Source organism: Dermacentor albipictus, chromosome 2 (genome assembly GCF_038994185.2).
Source record: "Dermacentor albipictus isolate Rhodes 1998 colony chromosome 2, USDA_Dalb.pri_finalv2, whole genome shotgun sequence".
Taxonomy (NCBI): Eukaryota; Metazoa; Arthropoda; class Arachnida; order Ixodida; family Ixodidae; genus Dermacentor; species Dermacentor albipictus.
This window is the reverse complement of record NC_091822.1, coordinates 172,938,592-172,955,829: the sequence shown is the minus strand read 5'-3', so window position 1 is coordinate 172,955,829 and position 17,238 is coordinate 172,938,592. Positions and strand designations below refer to the sequence as shown.

At 48.9% G+C, this 17,238-nt stretch overlaps 1 protein-coding gene across 3 annotated transcripts in view; it reads right to left on the bottom strand.

Moving 5' to 3' along the window:
* The window catches only part of Camta (Calmodulin-binding transcription activator), a 560,381-nt gene that overhangs the window by 190,146 nt on the left and 352,997 nt on the right, over positions 1-17,238 (bottom strand). For all 3 annotated transcript variants that reach the window (XM_065430476.1, XM_065430477.1, XM_065430478.2), the window contains one exon: positions 1,749-1,846. In XM_065430476.1, coding sequence (XP_065286548.1) covers positions 1,749-1,846 — 98 coding nt within the window. The remainder of the gene's footprint in view (positions 1-1,748; positions 1,847-17,238) is intronic.

Here is a 17,238-nt window from a genome sequence, read left to right as displayed (position 1 = left end):
TGTCCGTAAAAGCCGCCCCTGGAACGTGATGGCTTTATCACACGGCATTTGTAATCCTATAAAAATTAAGGCATAAGGCAGGCAACTCGACGCTTTACGCATAACTAACTTTTGTAGTTGCGTTGGAGAACTCCTACCACTCCCCGATCAAGGCCGGTTTTGACTCTAGCCGGAAGGTGATACCAAATTGTACTTCCAGCACGCTAAAAAATTCATGCGGTCGAGCAAACCAATACCGCGGGTGTCACAGAAATTAGGGGTTGTTGGAACGTCGACAACAATGATGTCGACAGTGAGGACAACAACGACGGAGAGACTATGACAAAAAATGGCGATATCATCACAACAATCACTACGACATGACAACGACGATGGCGGATTCGAAGATAGCACGACGGCAGTTGCGTCCAGACAGATGTTTTCTTCATTATTATCAGTTTCTTGCTACTTTCGTGCGACTTATACTGCGAAGGAAACATGACGGAGGTGATCATGATGCTGACACAAACGCACGGGCGTACACACGTACAAAAACACACGCACGCACGCACGCAAACAAACAAACAAACAAACAAACAAACAAACAAACAAACAAACAAACAAACAAACAAACAAACAAACAAACAAAAACGTACACACGCGCAACGTACACAAGTATAAGTTGCGTCACAGAAACAAACTTGTGGGCTTCCCCAGCTGTCTCTTCCCCATGCCTGATAGATGGACTTCCACGCACGACCAGCGAGTGAAGGGCTAATCAAGTAAAGGAGCGAGCGACCGACGAAGAAAGGAGTGCTCCGCGCAGTATAGTTACTGGGTACGAGGAAATGCGGAAGCAAATGCTCGTTGCTGAGGACGCGTCGGAAGCGTACACAACAATATTTCCGTCCACACACACTTCGGCGGCTTTCTCCCTCCTTCCCGCTCGACGTCCCGGCATCGAGTGGTCCGCTATGATAAGTAACTGCCGCGAAGACTCTCCACGCAGTCATCCATCCTGCGCTTGCTCCCTTTTAGCGCTGGGCGCTTCGCCGCAGCGTTAGAGCGCTCCTCAGGGGGGGGGGGGGGCGAGGTACAGCAGGAAAAGCTGGGGGCCGTTAGCCACGTGGCCGAGCTCTATGGGTCCACGGGAAGCCAACTTCCTTTCCACGACCATGTTTGCCGGCCAATCGCCAACGAGCGAGTCCGAGTCCCATTAAAGGGGAACAAGCCCGGCAGTCTCATTACGGGATACTCGCTTCCCGCCGAACGAAGGACAAGTGGCGACGAAAGAAAGAAAGAAAGAGAGAGAGAGTCTAGATCAAAGAAAACAGAGCAATCAGGCCCCGCGACGGAGCGCAGCGATAAGCGCGTCACACAGAGACGGGCCGCGCGAGACAAATTGGAGCCGGGCTCATCATACGCCTGTCCGGGCCACCGGCGAGAAACGCGGCAGGTTCGGGCTGAGCACCGGTACGGGCAGCTGCTGCAACGCAGTCCCTGCGCTGTCTGTCGCCCGTAGGGTTACGTCGAGACAGTCGACGACGACGACGACGAGGAGGAAGAGTGATCGCCGATGAAGGAAAGAGATGAAGAAGAGGAGGAGGAGGAGGCCAGGGGAAACGAGGGCCTGTCTACATATACATGTATAAGTACAGAAAAACGGCAATGACATAGTAGGCAGGGACGGCGAAGGCGGCGACGCATGCCACTTTCCGGGTATATGGGGAGAAAGAGAGGAAGCAAGAAAGGCCGGGCCTTGGGCGTACCTCATTTGTATTCCAGCGATGTCGCTGCGTCGGGAGATAATCCGCCTTTGGGATGGTCTCCAGGCTCTCGGGAAGCGCGGGCCGGCTCTCATCCGCATCTGCAAACGAGACGGGAGAGAGAAACGGGCGATCCGTGTAAGAGCCCACGGTGTTGACGGCCAGAAGGAAGTGTGCAGCACAGCGGCCGCCGTTCACGCTACACCACATTAGCGCAAAGGAGTCCGGCCGTACACCGACAGCGGGGCTGGCGGGAGGAGATAATCGAACGCTCGGTAGAGTAACACGTGAAAGCCGGACATCTGTTTGCGCGACTTGGCGAGCAGCTTGTACACGAGACAAAGGCAACAGCGACACAGGTGCCAGTAAATAACGAGCGCTAATTAGTGCAACAGTGGAACGTTCGAGTTTTATTTTAAAGATTGCAAAGCTCAAACACTGAAAAGCCTAGGTTTTTCTTTCTATCTATAGTATCATCGCATCTCGGATGCGAAGCTGGTTATTTGACTTATTGATGGACTATTTCGTTGTCGCATAAAGTTATTATTATTATTATTATTATTATTATTATTATTATTATTATTATTATTATTATTATTATTATTATTATTATTATTATTAACAGCCATGCAAACACCACACATCCAGAGAGATAGAGCTGTACGAATTGGAACACGCTGAAGAAGCACGTCATTTGTTTTTCTACGAGTTGCCTGAATAGCCACTAATATGCATTTTTGTTTAATACCGAGTGTTCTTGCACTTAAACCAGTCAAGTGTCGCCATATTCGATGGATCTCGAGACACAAGCCCAGCGTTAGAAAGCATAAAAATCGAAGGCACCTAGGTATCCCCATGTCGATGAACGCGATAGCATTGCGACGTCTTTCCTATGACGCCTCGGCCTCGTTCGCGAACTTGCCTGGACGTGCAAAGAAGCCGGGCGCAAATGCTGACCGAGAAGTCGAAGGTTCGTCCATCGGAGCGCGCGACAGAACTCACTGAGATCACCACCGCACCAACTGGCAGCGACGCGCCGCGCGGTGCTCTATATAGACTGGCCACACAGTTGACGATTCCGGGCAATTGCAGCTTATTATGCAACCGTAATGTTTACCGGGAAACACTTGCGGCGAACCGCTATGCGTTTCTACATCACAATTTCAACGACAGCCAATTTACCCTATGCTTTCCTTGGCTTCAGTGACGGTTGGCTTTACATGAGCATCACTAACAAAAACCGAGCCCCTCGGTTCACCTTCTTCTCTTTTTTAATTCATAGGATCGAGGGCCTCGAATTTGGCAGCTTTGATGCCATTAGGCAGCACACGAGTGTTTTATCAGCCACATGCCTGCTCTCATAAGTTCACGTGCTACGTGACACCATCGGGCAAACAGAAAAAAAAAGCATCTTCCACAGAAATACCCAAGTTGGTGGACGGATTGACAGCAGTCGCCGAAGCACAAATGGTAGTGCAACGCACGCGTAATGCGGAGGTTGTAGGTTCATTCCCCACCGGCGACAAGTTATCTTTTCGTCCACTTTGATTTCCGTTTGCTTTCTCCTTTTCTACATTTAAATTTCAACCACAGCTAATTCCCACTAAGCTTTAATTGACTTCATTGCCTGTTGGTTTTGTGCGATTATATATATATATATATATATATATATATATATATATATATATATATATATATATATATATATATATATATATATATATATATATATATATATATATACACCTTCCCGTTTGCCCGATATAGCAACGTTTAGAAGCATTAAGGTGCAGTAATAGAGAGCTTTAGATTAGGGGACGCAAGCGGCTTGAGTACGCAAGAACTCGGGGCCACAGTACTGCGCATGCGCAGTAGCGCCGCCCCTAGTTCTTGAATACGCGCGCCGCTTGCGTTCCCTCAATTAAAACTCTCTAATGATCCCCTGCGCGAGCATGCCGCTTCACTAAAAGGAAACCCGCGCAGCCATCTGGCTGCCCACAGTAACACGTGTGGTTGCGCCCCTATCTTTAAGCAGTGCGAAATAATTGGAAGGTATAGTGAACAGCACGCGCGGGGAATCTTCGAGGCATTTTGCGTATTCACAAGTGGCGACGCGTGCGTCAGTTCTGCGTCTTCCAGGCTATCAACAAAGGAACTGGATTACCTCCGTGGCTATCGCTTATTCTTCTTTTTCCTCCTTATATGTCACCTTCAATTACGTCTTTATATGGAGCTTCTGCAAATAAAGCGTTTGGTTGCCATAGTCAGCGCTCAGTCCTGTGATCTTTACTCGCTCGCCCTGCGTCGCGCTGTTTCTGTTTCATTCCAATGATGAAGCGACCAGCCCCTTTGAAAACACTGCTAATGATCAACGCATTAGCCAAATGTCAGCGTTGTATGACAACTCCTCGAATTTCGTCTTTAATGCAAGACATCGCATGTTTGCGCATGACAAATGGCGTCGCTATACTCAATCAACGACACTCAGCGGCAGAAGCGTTATGGTAAAAAAAAATACACAGAAAGCCATTGGGCGGAAATATATGCGTAATGACTCGCATCTACACAAAAGACGGCCCACGCCTCAAATAAAGACGTCATAACATTTGACCAAAGAATGAACAAGTTTTCAACAAGAACGATGAAAATTTAAGAAAGAAAGGAGAGAGGGAGGAAGTCTAAACAACGCCAATATCTAGGAGATAAAAAAGAGACACCGTCATGTTCAGTGCTTAAAGCTGCCAACACACTTAGAGAAAAAGACGGCATGAAACTACAAGCTCCCCCCCCCCCGCCCCCGGCTCCGTGACAAGAAAAGAAAAGGTCGTGCCTTGGCGCGATTACGATGCACTCGATAAATACGAAAGAAAGTAAGAAAGAAAGAACGAACGAACGAAAGAAAGAAAGAAAGAAAGAAAGAAAGAAAGAAAGAAAGAAAGAAAGAAAGAAAGAAAGAAAGAAAGAGAGAGCGTCATTTTACATCAGCGCGGTATAGCGCGCGAAATGACCCCGAGAAAGTTTGGAACGACCCGTTCCAGCAACCTCAGACAACAGAGAGAGAGAGAGAGAGACAGCGAAAGGACGTACGTGGCCAAAACAACGAGCGCGCGGAAGCGACCGAAAACAACGCAAAGCGAGAGTTAAGACAGAGGCGGTGGGCGCGCCGACCGACGGTGTCCTAATTCGCCGCTATGGCAGCGAGCCAAAGACAATCGCGCCCATCCAGCTCCCACGCTCGCCCATACCACTGCATGGCAATTGCGCTATACGACGCTGCCCATCCGCGCAAGGATATGAGCGAGCCGAGAGAGAGAGAGAGAGAGCCATCCGGCCGCGCACTTTATAGCCGCGACAGCCGGCCCGGCTCGGCAGCACCGTCGCCGTGGCCGTCCACGGCACGCTCGGTGTCATACGCAGGGCCGTCACTCGGGGGCGGCTCAGGCTCGGGGACGTTGTAAGACGGGTGCTGTGGCAGGAAAGGCTATTAATGACGGTCCGGGAGAATTACCGAAACAGCGAGCCGACCGGTAATTGGCTTCGTAAGCACGAAGAGGCGGGGGTAGGGGGTACTACGGAGAAGGAGTCCGCCAGCCGAGCGCACGCCGCCCAGCCTGCCCGTTACCGAGGCTTACGGGCAGCCAATGCACTACAACGCCGGCTCGCAGATATAGCAGCGAGGCACGGAAGCAGGCAGGCAGGCCGGCATAACCCCCCCCCCCCCCCCCCCCCCCCCCATGGTTTCGGTCGCGCGCGGTACCCGTGCGGGCGGCTGCGACGAGCGTGTCGTTCTTTTTTTTTTTCTTCCAGCAAATGCGCTCCCGCGTCCAAGAAACGCATGCACATACGCGCGCAAACGCGCATAGTGACAAACTTGGGAGGGGGCAGGGACTGAATGGGCGGCTGGGAAGCGTTCGCTTATGAAGCGGTGGCCATTACGTGTATATACGGGCCGCGGGCCCGCTGAATGCGTGTGCAGGCCTGCTCGTAGTTTGTTTGTTCATCACCGAACGGAACAAGTGTGACGGGCACACAGATCGCCTTTGCGAGTTTTCATTCAGCGACGCTGCATTTTCTTTTTTTTTTGCAACGGGGCTTCCAACGTTTATGCATACATTTTCTTTTCTCCTTGACTTATATTACAACCAATTCACGGGGCGCACAGCCCTGCGGGAAAGTTTACCCGCCGCAGAGAATGAATCGCGTGTTCGCGACGCCGCGCTGGTGAGCGTGGAGGATAACTTCGTTGTACGCAGGTCGTGTTCGCTGTGCACAGTGTTATTATTTTTTTTTTTTGCAGCGTGTAGCCGAGGGAACGAGTGACTACAAACAAGGCTATTAGAAGTAAATGAAATAAATCCATCAAAAATACGTCCCTGGGCAAATAATACTCGGCGCACAGCGCTTCAGAGGTACATCGGAGAAAGCAGCATAGACAAACAGCGCCACCGCGGAGGATATGGCGAAAATCTGAGCCAGTGCTACGCGCATGCGCTGGCGCTTTTCATCGGGTGGGACACGCCCGTGTCCCAGATGACCTAACCTAACCTAACCTAACCTAACCTAACCTAACCACGCGCGAGCGTGTACGTTGTGCGCGTGTGCTTTGTGCATGTGCGAATAATTTCATACCCCATCTTCTTCATGTATAAAGCAATTCACGCCAGACGTGCGGCCTATACGTAACGCTCTCCAGCTCTCAGGTCTTGCCATCTCTCACGGAGTGTCCAAAGAATGAAGCAATCCGCAGACGCGCATTGTGCCTTAGAAAAAAATTAATGGCCACTCGTATATACTTAGCATGCAGCGCATTCTTCTTGCGCGCATTTTCATCTACTTGCTGCTTCTTCAAAGCCACTCTCAGGGCCTTTCAGGTTGCTCCTTTTCGTTGCTGCCTGCTTTCTGCGCCGGAAGGGCATACAGCACGGATAAAAAAGGTATATTTGAGGAAGGAGAGAATTATACATCGGGGACCGTGAGTTGCCGCGAAGAAAGATTCGATGTTTCTGAGTAACCTCCCTTCCACTACTGCTATCTGTCTTTCTCCTCTCTTCTATTTCTACAACAATCTCGCTTCCGAACCCCCGATGTCGAAAGCTTTACAAATACAGGACGGATGCGCTCAACGCTAAGTGCATTTAAAATGCGGGGGAAGCAGCATCGCATTACGTGAACTCAATCGGCCTCCTCAACCGTCGCAGCACACTCAGCAGGTGCAGGCACACCTTCACGCAAAGAGTTCTTTGCTTCCAAGTTTTTCGGCGCAAAACTTTTTTGGGGGGGAGACACGAGTGCAGCTAAATAGAAAACAGCAAGGGGTAGAGCAAGCAACATGGGAAAGCCGCGAAATAGACGCCGGGAGCAACCCTTAAAGCTAATACCGAAGCGTCACGTTGTGAGCTTCGGCATTCCGAGAGAGAGAAAGAAAGAGATAAAATCAAACAAAACTCGCGTCTTTTGTGCCGCTCACCGGACTGCGCTGCTCGGTCTTATAAGCCACGGCATCGATCAGAGCTGGCTTCGAAGCGGGTCGGCCGCGTATAGGCGCTGTCATGAGTTTTATGTACTTTCAGGGCTTTCTTCCCACATACTTTCTTCTTTTTTTTTTGTACGGTCACGCCTGTTCTTCATTGTCTTTTTATTTTTATTTCTTAGTTGGCTCGATAAAGACACTTCCTTTCTTGGTTTTACACGCCGTTTATTTTTTTCACTCTTTCCCTGGGGTAACGGTAACACGAATGATTCGATTGTGCCGTCGCTTTTTCGTTCGAGTGGCTGCCTGCTTATCAGAGGAGCGGGGCAGACAGAACAATGTGACTGGGAGTTGCGCAAAACTAACTAACTAACTAACTAACTAACTAACTAACTAACTAACTAACTAACTAACTAACTAACTAACTAACTAACTAACTAACTAACTAACTAACTAACTAACTATGAAAACAATGAAAAAGTAAGTAAGAACACCCGCAGAAGAGAGAGCTCAAATGCAAGTGAGTACAGTTGCACCATTGCAACGTACAGTAATGTTCTACCAGAACATAACGCTTCGAGTTATGTCATATTATTCTACGGTTCAAGCAGGCGGTGGTGTTCTGCTTACGTTTCGTATTACTGGACCACACTATACCACGTTCTTGCAGATCATTGCGTATCTCATCCTAATCGCGACACACGGTTCAACGCGCCTTGACACCGTTCTTATTTTTCACCACTCCCTGGGATATCTGACTCGCTATTTTTCTCATAGACGTCACTGACGTTAAGAAGACGGAGCTGATACTCTGACACGATGGTAAGCTCAAAAATGATGCGTGCGTGCGATATAGGAAAATAATAAAGCAAAAGCAGCGACAAGACGAGGACGCTGGAAGGAATTAACGAAAGAAGAACGAGGGCTCAAGTTTCAGAGTTCATCCATCTTAGTTTTGGCCCTGCCGAGGCTACGCCACCAGCGCAAAAGAAAACAGAACAGGCTTTTAGCTTTTCGTTCGCGTACGTCTCCTGTAGTTCCGCAAAGCCGCTTCCCTCGTTGCCAGCAGATGCAGCAGCGCTCGTAAACAAAAGAGCGTCGCTCACGGCAGAACCAAAGCATGCACATACGCCCCCCCTCCCTCCCCCCCACCCCCTCACGGCTCCCTTGTTTCCAGCACGAGAGCGCCCCGTCATCTTCGCTTTGCGAGGCCAAACGCTTGTTCCTGTCGGGCCCTCTACTCGTCGGGAACTCCCCTTTATTCCCCCGCGGGCGGGACTAAAGCTCGTCCGAAGGAGCTTAGGGAAGAAGGGACCAAAGACGACCAACTAGACAAACGAGAAAAAAAAAAAAAGGTGGCCGCGCCAAAGCCTTCTTCGCCACCGCCCCTGCGTTCCCCCCACGTATTCTCGCGAGCCGCTGCGGGCTTTTGTCTTTGGTGGAGGCTGCGGCCTTGCGCCCGCCCCAGGCTATGGCGTCCAGACGCAATCGACGTCGCCCATCCATCACGGCGCTCGATCCGGCCACGCAGTGCTCGCGCTGCCCAGGGGGGCTAAGCGGCAGCGTGGGCACGTCTGCCAAGCCGGGCCTCCTCTTGCCCTGGGAGCGTCGGCAAACGGCCCACGCACACAAACAAACACGCCCTCCGGTGCAAAAGAAGTGTGCCGAGTGACGCCTGCGTGCCAATATGGGACGGCCGAACGGAAGGCCACCACGTCTCGGCGTCTTCGAAGGGCCGCTAAGTATAGAGACATCAAATCAGATTCTACTCGCACCTTACTTTTGCCACAGACCAATCTGCATTTCTTCGCGGAAAGATATTGCTTGCTACATAAAAAAGAAGATGAGAGCCATGTCAAGCAGTGTGTTGCTGTGGCGTGTGACGTTTTCCGCATGTGCGAGCTCGTTTCGTGAGGCTATGTAGAACTACGGGTCCCGATGCTGGAACAATGCTGAAACACGTCACAGAAACAAAACAAGGTCGGTATTTTCTTTTTTCATTATTGTTCTTAACTGAATGCAACAAGGCATTAATGATTGATGGCTCTTAGAAGGCGCCGTCCTCTTCTCTTGATTGATAGATAAGCTCAAAAGAAGAAAGAAGTGCCACACAAAGTATATGGAAATGGCTATAGTCTCAGGAGTTCTAAAGTTCTCTCTCTCTTTCTCTCTCTCTCTCACACACACACACACACACACACACACACACACACACACACACACACACACACACACACACACACACACACACACCCGACCGACCAACCGACCGACCGACCGACTGACCGTACAAACAAACAAACAAACAAACAAACAAACAAACAAACAAACAAACAAACAAACAAACAAACAAACAAACAAATTGTTCCTGAGCACATTACAAGCATTCAAGCGTTCATGTTGACGGACACACAGCGGTCCTCATAGGTGGAAAACACAACGCGCGCAAACAGAGTAACAACAGGAACACGACAATATATGAGTGAATACGGGAAACACGTATGTATGAAAATGTTGAAAAATGAGTCACTCTTAAAAATACTGTGTCGTGATCAGAGTTACAATGGCAAAATCCGGCAACATTTTAGGTATTCCCGATTCTTGCTAGGAGTGTACTAATGCGCATGCTGGACTGTGTTGCAAGTGTTCTGATGTACCCAGAATTTTATCTACTGATAGTGGCCTCCTCTACAGGACATATATCTTCGCAGAAATATTCTTGCAGCGAGTGTCATTATTCTTGCAGTGTAATAAATGTTCCTCGTCTCCTACAACCTCCTCACAACAGCACACAGCATTATCGCTTTTTTTACTACCTTGTGAAAGAAGCATCCGGTATGGGCCGTGCCCTACTAAATTCCTCTCAATCGAAACTTGTTTCGATTGAGAGGCTGGTTTTCATAATATGGTGAATACTATAACGATTGGTTTCGCTCGATTCCAATACTTTCTTATCGTCAACCGTTCACCGTCGGCCAATCCCGTTGATAACATGAGCGAAACATCGTTTGGACTACTGACAAAGCGCGATGAGGAAAAATAATTGGAATAGAATCATTAATTCACGCCGGCTCAAGTTAGCCATACTTATATAGGAACTCTCAGAATGTGCCATCCGAATTCAGTCAACGTTTCACTAAACTATAGAAAAACGAGCTGATGTCGTCTTGGCATGTCGTCTGCACAAAACAGACTACATGTGAGTATGATCTGGGCGCAACGTCTGCGCACTGCCGACATGCGCATAGGGAAATCTCCATTGCATTTGCCGATCACTTCTTGAGGTCAATGAGCTAGATTTAAAAGAAAAAGAAGCGTTGGTCTTGAAACGTCGCCCAAAGAAACACCGCGCGATACTTTGGGCGCCACGGTGCCCCTTATGATCTGTTTTACATTGTTACCTTACAGTTCTCAAAGCGACGCTCAGAGAACACCCGCGCCTTTAGCTTTTGCAACGTTCTGCTACATTCCGCATCGCATAGCTTTTATAGTTTTTTTATAAATGCCGCTAAACGTCCTTGTAATAAAAAAAACTGTTTAACGTTTTTTTTTACCTACGCGTACCATCTTTTTAAAATCTTCAAGAGCTATCAAAATAACCTAGAAGGAGCGCAATCCTTGCAAGAAGTTCACCCGCGAGCACGCAGCTTTCGACAGTGGGCAACGATGCGAGAAGCATGATTCGCTTCGGGCCATCAGCTGAATTCCCGGGAAGATTTATGTGGAAAAGGGGGAGGCTAGGGTCATTACATACGTTTTCACAACACCGCGATCAGGCCTGCAAGTTTCCCAGATTCATGGCGCTTAATGTGAACACAGATCGTGCTTTCAGCTTCGCAGCACAAGGCCAACTTTTCGTAGCACGTATTCTGCCAAGGGCTTTACTGCACCCAGGACTTAGGGACAGTTGCTCCACTAAACCTCTGCTGACGAAAAAAAAAAATGTCCAGAAGGAAGAAGAACGAGAGACAGAGAGAGAGAATTTGGCTTGGAGGGGGGAGGGTGAAGTGCAGGTTAACAGAAAAAATCATTTGCGTGAAGAAAACAGCAACATTGCAGATGGTATAAACACAATATAGCTTGCGAGTACAGAAGAGTCACCGGTTACATCGTACAATGGGAAGGTTGGAGAGAGAGAGAGAGAGAGAGAGAGAGAGAGAGAGAGAGAGAGATCACAGTATAAAGCTAAGGCATAGAGCTAACCAGAACTGAACCCGAATTGCTATCCTGCACTGGGACAGGGGTTGAAAGAAGGGTACGAAAATACTGAGAAGGCGAGGAATCAAAGTGTTGATGTAAACTGCAGTCGCCGACGAATGAAAATTCTCAGCGCTGTTGTCCCCTGGTCGAACCCGGTCGAGGAAACTGGAAATTGAGATTCGTCGTGCCAGATGTGCATGATAAGGATGCTATTACTCTGACACGGTGCCTTTACTCTGACCACCGCTGTAGAGCGAACGCCTACTTCTCTCGTAATATAGTTATGTGAAGGTGAAAGGCGCAATGCTCAAGTTAGGTTTATGCCCGCGGTTGTCTTAGGCCTAACCTGTAGGTTTGTGCAGAGGACGATTTCAGCGGCTTTCGCAGGACTGCGATTTTCGCTCCCAAGCACAGTAGATGCACCTCTAGCGACAACTGCCTACGTATGTACATGCTATCAGCATGAATTCAAACGTGAGCGTGACAAACAAACAAACAAACAAACAAACAAACAAACAAACAAACAAACAAACAAACAAACAAACAAACTCACAATAAAATTTAACCTCCTTGAACAATCAGTAGGCGTGAAAAAGACGTGATGCAGTAAAGAACGAAAAATTTTGGGGCTATAGCGCGCGCTATTGCGACCGTCTAATTAAGACGGCGTAAAATTTCACTAGCAACCGATCACAAGTGCAAACCAACACCATAATGTTTCTTCTCGTTTAAGGTTTCAATTGTAGCGCCAGTAGAGCCTCGAGTGCTGCTGCGTTGACCGGCTGAAAACAACAAGAAAAAAAAAAACGACCTCTCTAGGCCAGCATCGACGCACTTCAACTCCGTAATCCACTCGGCCGTATAGTAAACGCCGACCGAGCGCTGCACAAGCTCTCCAGATCAAGGCAACGACGGCCGAGCTGCCGCTATAAACATTCCAGGCAGGCGCAGCATCCCCCTTCCCCCCCTCCCCTACACAGAGCCACCAGCGCGTCTGACGAACTATATACACCACCGAGAAGGGGACGAGGACGCGCGGCTAAACTTTTCGATAAGGGAATTTGTTGTTGCCGCTGCCGCCTGCCCGCCATCGGCGCTTCATTTTTCAAGCTTTCCGAGCGAGGCAAAAAATGTGCTGCGCCCCTTTGACGGCGGCTCACACGGGCGGGCGGGCAAGTAGGCGGCCGAGCAGGCACGGCAGGCACGCGTCTTCGGGCGCAGTCGCCGACTAGGGAAGAACAAAAGACGGCTAAGACAAAAGGAAGAAAATCCTCTTCTCCGAGGAGCTGAGCTGTCCGATACTCCCCTGTAGAGCTCTTGCTGCTGCTGTTGAGGCTGTTTTTCTGCTTCCAGTGTGTTTAGAAAAGAAAGTTACAGAGAGAGAGAGAGAGAAAGAGAAAAAAAACGGGACAATGCAACAAACACTTTCGATTCATTCTTTCACTTTTCCCTCTGGCTTACGAAATCGCCGTAGGGGAAAGCGGGAGTCTAGGGAGCCTAGGGGAAAGGAAGTGTTCAGTCTCTCTTCCGCAACGGTGTGAAATTCGCTTCGACGTGCGAAAGTAAATTTAGAGCACAGAGAGAGACAGAGAGAACGTGGAACTAGAGAAAAGAAAGTTTGACCGCTAAAGAAGGAATGGTGTGCGGCGAACTCTTGGTCTTTGCCGAGTATAGCATTACCAAAAGAGCCACCGCGCTGCTGGGAATTTGCAGAAATGCGGAATATCAGTAAGCCAAACAAGAAAACTATTAGAATGAAGAGCAGTCCATTCCTTTATTTTCTCTCTCTCGTTTTGTTTGTTTACGGGCTGTCGCGCTTCTCGAAGATGGAGCACCCACAGTATCAGCGCGAATGCAGGGCTCTACGGTCGGCGGCAATTTGCCACGTAGGAGTAAGCGCGTCCTTCACTCAATAAAAGAACAAGAAATCTATGCAGCGGGCATCTGTCTTCTTCCGAATGGTTCGGTAACCGGCACAGCTCTTCGGTGCGCTGGATTACTCCAGAGGCGCGAAGTAACGAAGAACGAGAAGAAAAAGGTTTCGTAAGCTACGCAAGTGTCACTACAGAGCCCCCCATTTCCTTTTCCCTCTCTTTACTATTTCATGGCGAGAATATACAGAGACGGCTGCACAGATGTCTGACGTGAACCCACAACCGATCGTCACACTCCGCTCCCACTTGGCCGCTTAACCCTCCTCAAAGTAGGAAGGCAAGAAGAAGGAAGGAAGGAAAAGAAAAAAACAAGCCACTGACATGACCGTCAGTGTATGCGAATTGTCGAAAGTTTCTAGAAAGGTATTCGCTTTATTGAAAGAATGCTACGCTTGAATGAGTATGGCTGTTGGAGCGAGTTCATTTAGGTACCGTTTGCTGTTTCGCTTCGTCATTCCGTAGATAACGGAACAGTTAGCCACTTAACCACAGCCCTCTCCCGCAGCCACTACGGTGCGAAGGGGAAGGTGGTGGGAGAAGAGGAGGGCGATCCTTCCAGAGCACTCCACCTAAACTATCAGACGTCCCCATTGCCCTCGCGCGACTGCACTTGCCAGCCGGCCGGGCTGTTCGCTTACACGAGCAACTCCACACGATGCTACCGAGGCACGTCTTCGACGGAGCGACGTTTCGCCTTCGCACTGTCACCCATTTATTATTTTCCTAACCACCGGAGTAGCCCTGTACACTCAGTGAAATTTGACGAAATATTTATCCTCAGAGTCGCAAATATCATATCGTAATAGATACAGAACTCACAAGTTTGTGAGAATTGCGTTCGCACCGAAGCCATTTTTTTCTTCTTATAGTCAGACACGTCAGGTGTTGACATTCGGCGGTGAAAGTGTGGCCGCCAACCACGAGAACGAGCGAAAGAGCAGATGAAAACTGTTTGCTTTGAAAGAAAGCCATCGAGGCTGTGCCACTCTGCAGCACAGCAGTCGTTACACCTGCGGCGCCATACAGGAGGTGTCGATATATTGTATCGGAGCTTAATTGTAATAAAACGTGATGACATTGCAAACAATGGGAGCGGACTGCGTGACGCCTATATGCGTCTGCACTCAGGCGTACTGCAGGATACCCACGTACTCGTATTGAAAAAGAAAATTACTTTCATTAACATTAGGGAAGAAAAAGAAAGATTAGTCTATGTAAGTATACCCTTATTAGATAACAGTTAGGAAACGGTCGAGACATCGCATCGTTGGAGCCATTCAAGGACAACGCGCCGCAGCCAGGCTTTGTTTGCAAAGACCTTGCGATGTCATGCACATTTATAAATGTAGCGTGGCATAAATTTTACCAAAAAAATAAAAAGATGAGAAGCAAGATGAGACGGGGACTTCCGCGTCGAAAAGAAGGCCATTCTAAGTTTTACGATATTTCCCTCCGACTCAGATGCCCTGCGCGTTTCCGTTTTCATTACATTTTTTTTATTATCCTCTATTTAGAGGATTCGCGTTCGATGAAGCGACGACAACGATAATATGGATCGGCCATCACAATGCCGCAGATAATGCGAATAAAAAGCAATGCGCAACTTAGACGAGAAAAAGAAAACAGCTAACTGGAGATAAACGGCCAGAGATCCTTGCCGAAAAGAAAATGCAAAAAAGAAAGAGAAAAGAAATACGCCCCGAACGCGCGCGTCCGCATGCGCAGTATAAAGAGTTTCATGGCCGCCGCTGACGACGAGTGTATCGACGCATTGTTGTGGGGACACAAAAGGGCGAGCCAACCGCGAGAGCATCGTCAATAAAGAGAGAGAGAGAGAGAGAGAGAGAGAGAGAGAGACCTCGCGGTGGCGGCCGCTTATCTTGAAGAAGACCGAGTCGAAGAGACACGCAGATAAAAGGGAGCAAAGGATGACGGAGAAGAAGAAGAAGAAGCAGGCCCAGAAGAGATGATATGCCAAGTGACGAAGATGAAGCAGCGAAAGGAGGTCGATCGCGGGCACGCGCAGGAAGCGGGCGCCCCACGGTTAACGACGTGAGAAAGCCGCCTCTATATATCGCCGCGTGGGAGGTTCCGGTCAGGGCCGACTCCCGCCTTTGAATTTCCCGAGATACAGAAATGACGAAAATTTACGGCGCGCGAGATCCAGAAACAAGAAGAAAAGAAGCAAACACAGAGAGAAAGAGAGAGATGTATACGCAAGAACGTAAATTTACGAAGTTTCGCATATTGTCCCGCGTAAACACGCTCGCTATCGAAGCGCTGGCTTGCTTCCTCGAGCTGTTAGCGTCGACTTTAGGAAGCATATACGGGTTCTCAGATTTGCCTTTTAAAAGAGACACGCTGGACGGAACCGCATCTTTGTAGGAGACGTCGAAGGAAGCCGCACTGACATCATTATATGGTAACTTAACAACAAAAAGAGACTAGAAAGTTAACGTTGCGTTGCAAACCGTCATGAAGGAGTGGCGAGGCGCGAATCGTGACCGCAGCCGCGCATGCTTTCGCTGTTGATCGAAGCTAAAGCCGAAGGACAGCGTAATAAGTGCATTAGATCGCAGAGTTTAGCATTATCCTAAAGGAAACGTGGTGTCGGGGTTTACTCGGGGTTTACGATGCGCTGCTCCAACGAATATGACAACGAAGCGCGCATAAGAATGAGCAGAAGTATGAAAGTAAGAGCTCCGTTCGGCTGACGGCTCGCGCCTCTAGAAGGGCTACGTGACTATTCGCCACTACACGTCGCTACATTCGTTGTGGGATTCCGTCCATGAAGTAGGATTACTCAGAATCACATCCTTTCACATTAAAGAAATATTACCATTTTCTCTTTTTCATAACGTAATAGCATAACATATTATTACGATATTATCCGTAGATACCCGAGAGACGAGCCGCCGTGAGAACGACAACGAAGTGGGTCTGTGCCCTTGGCGCGAGTGAATGTCGGCCTGGCGCTCTGGCTCCAGTCTAGTGTGAATAGTCTGTAAATAGCCTCTTTTGTCTGTGTCTTTCTACACGTAACATTCTGGTGGAGGTGCTGGGTACCGATCCCAGTACCTATCGCGTAACAATACACGTAACACTATAACACGTAACAATATAACATAACACTACACGTAACAATATAACATAATTTCATAACATAACGTGCCGTCAACTTGAACAATAGAGCTTCGGTGAAAAACCTGCACAAAAAGCCTATGCATGGCTGCGTACGACGTCCATTTGTGAAAGGGTGTATCAAGCTGGAGGATACGTACGATTCCGCGCGACTTGGAATAGCACGAAACCGCTATGCTAAGACCCGCCGTGGTCGCTCGCTGGCTATGGCGCTCGTGCTGCCTCGCACGAGGTCGCGGGTTCGGTTCTCGACCGCGGCGCGGCCGCATTCCGGGCGAAACGCAACAACGCAGGCGTGCCGTGGTCTGGGTGCACTTAAAGAAAAACGCCTGGTGGTGAAAATTCATCCGGAGCCTTGTACAACTGCGCCCTTAATAACTCACTCTGAAGTTTACGGACGTTAAAGGCCAAACTACTGATGAATAAGTAGGGACGCGAAGGCGGTACCGAGAAACCAAAACGAAAGAAGCCACATAACTTAACGCACCAGCATATAGTGCTCAAAAGATCAAAATACATTCCTTTGATGAACGAATTCGGGTGAAGAAACTAGTGAACCAGAATTCGAGCTTCTGAAATAAATTCCGTTGCGGACCGCCCAAGCGAAGCTTCCAGAGTGCGGCAGGCATTGGCGCTTCTTCTTTCCCTTTAACCCATTTCTCCCCAAAATGGCATTAGGCCATCCCTTAAACAGATCTCTCTGATTAGGTCTGCGGTTCCCATCATCCCCGTGGAGGCCGAACGGCCG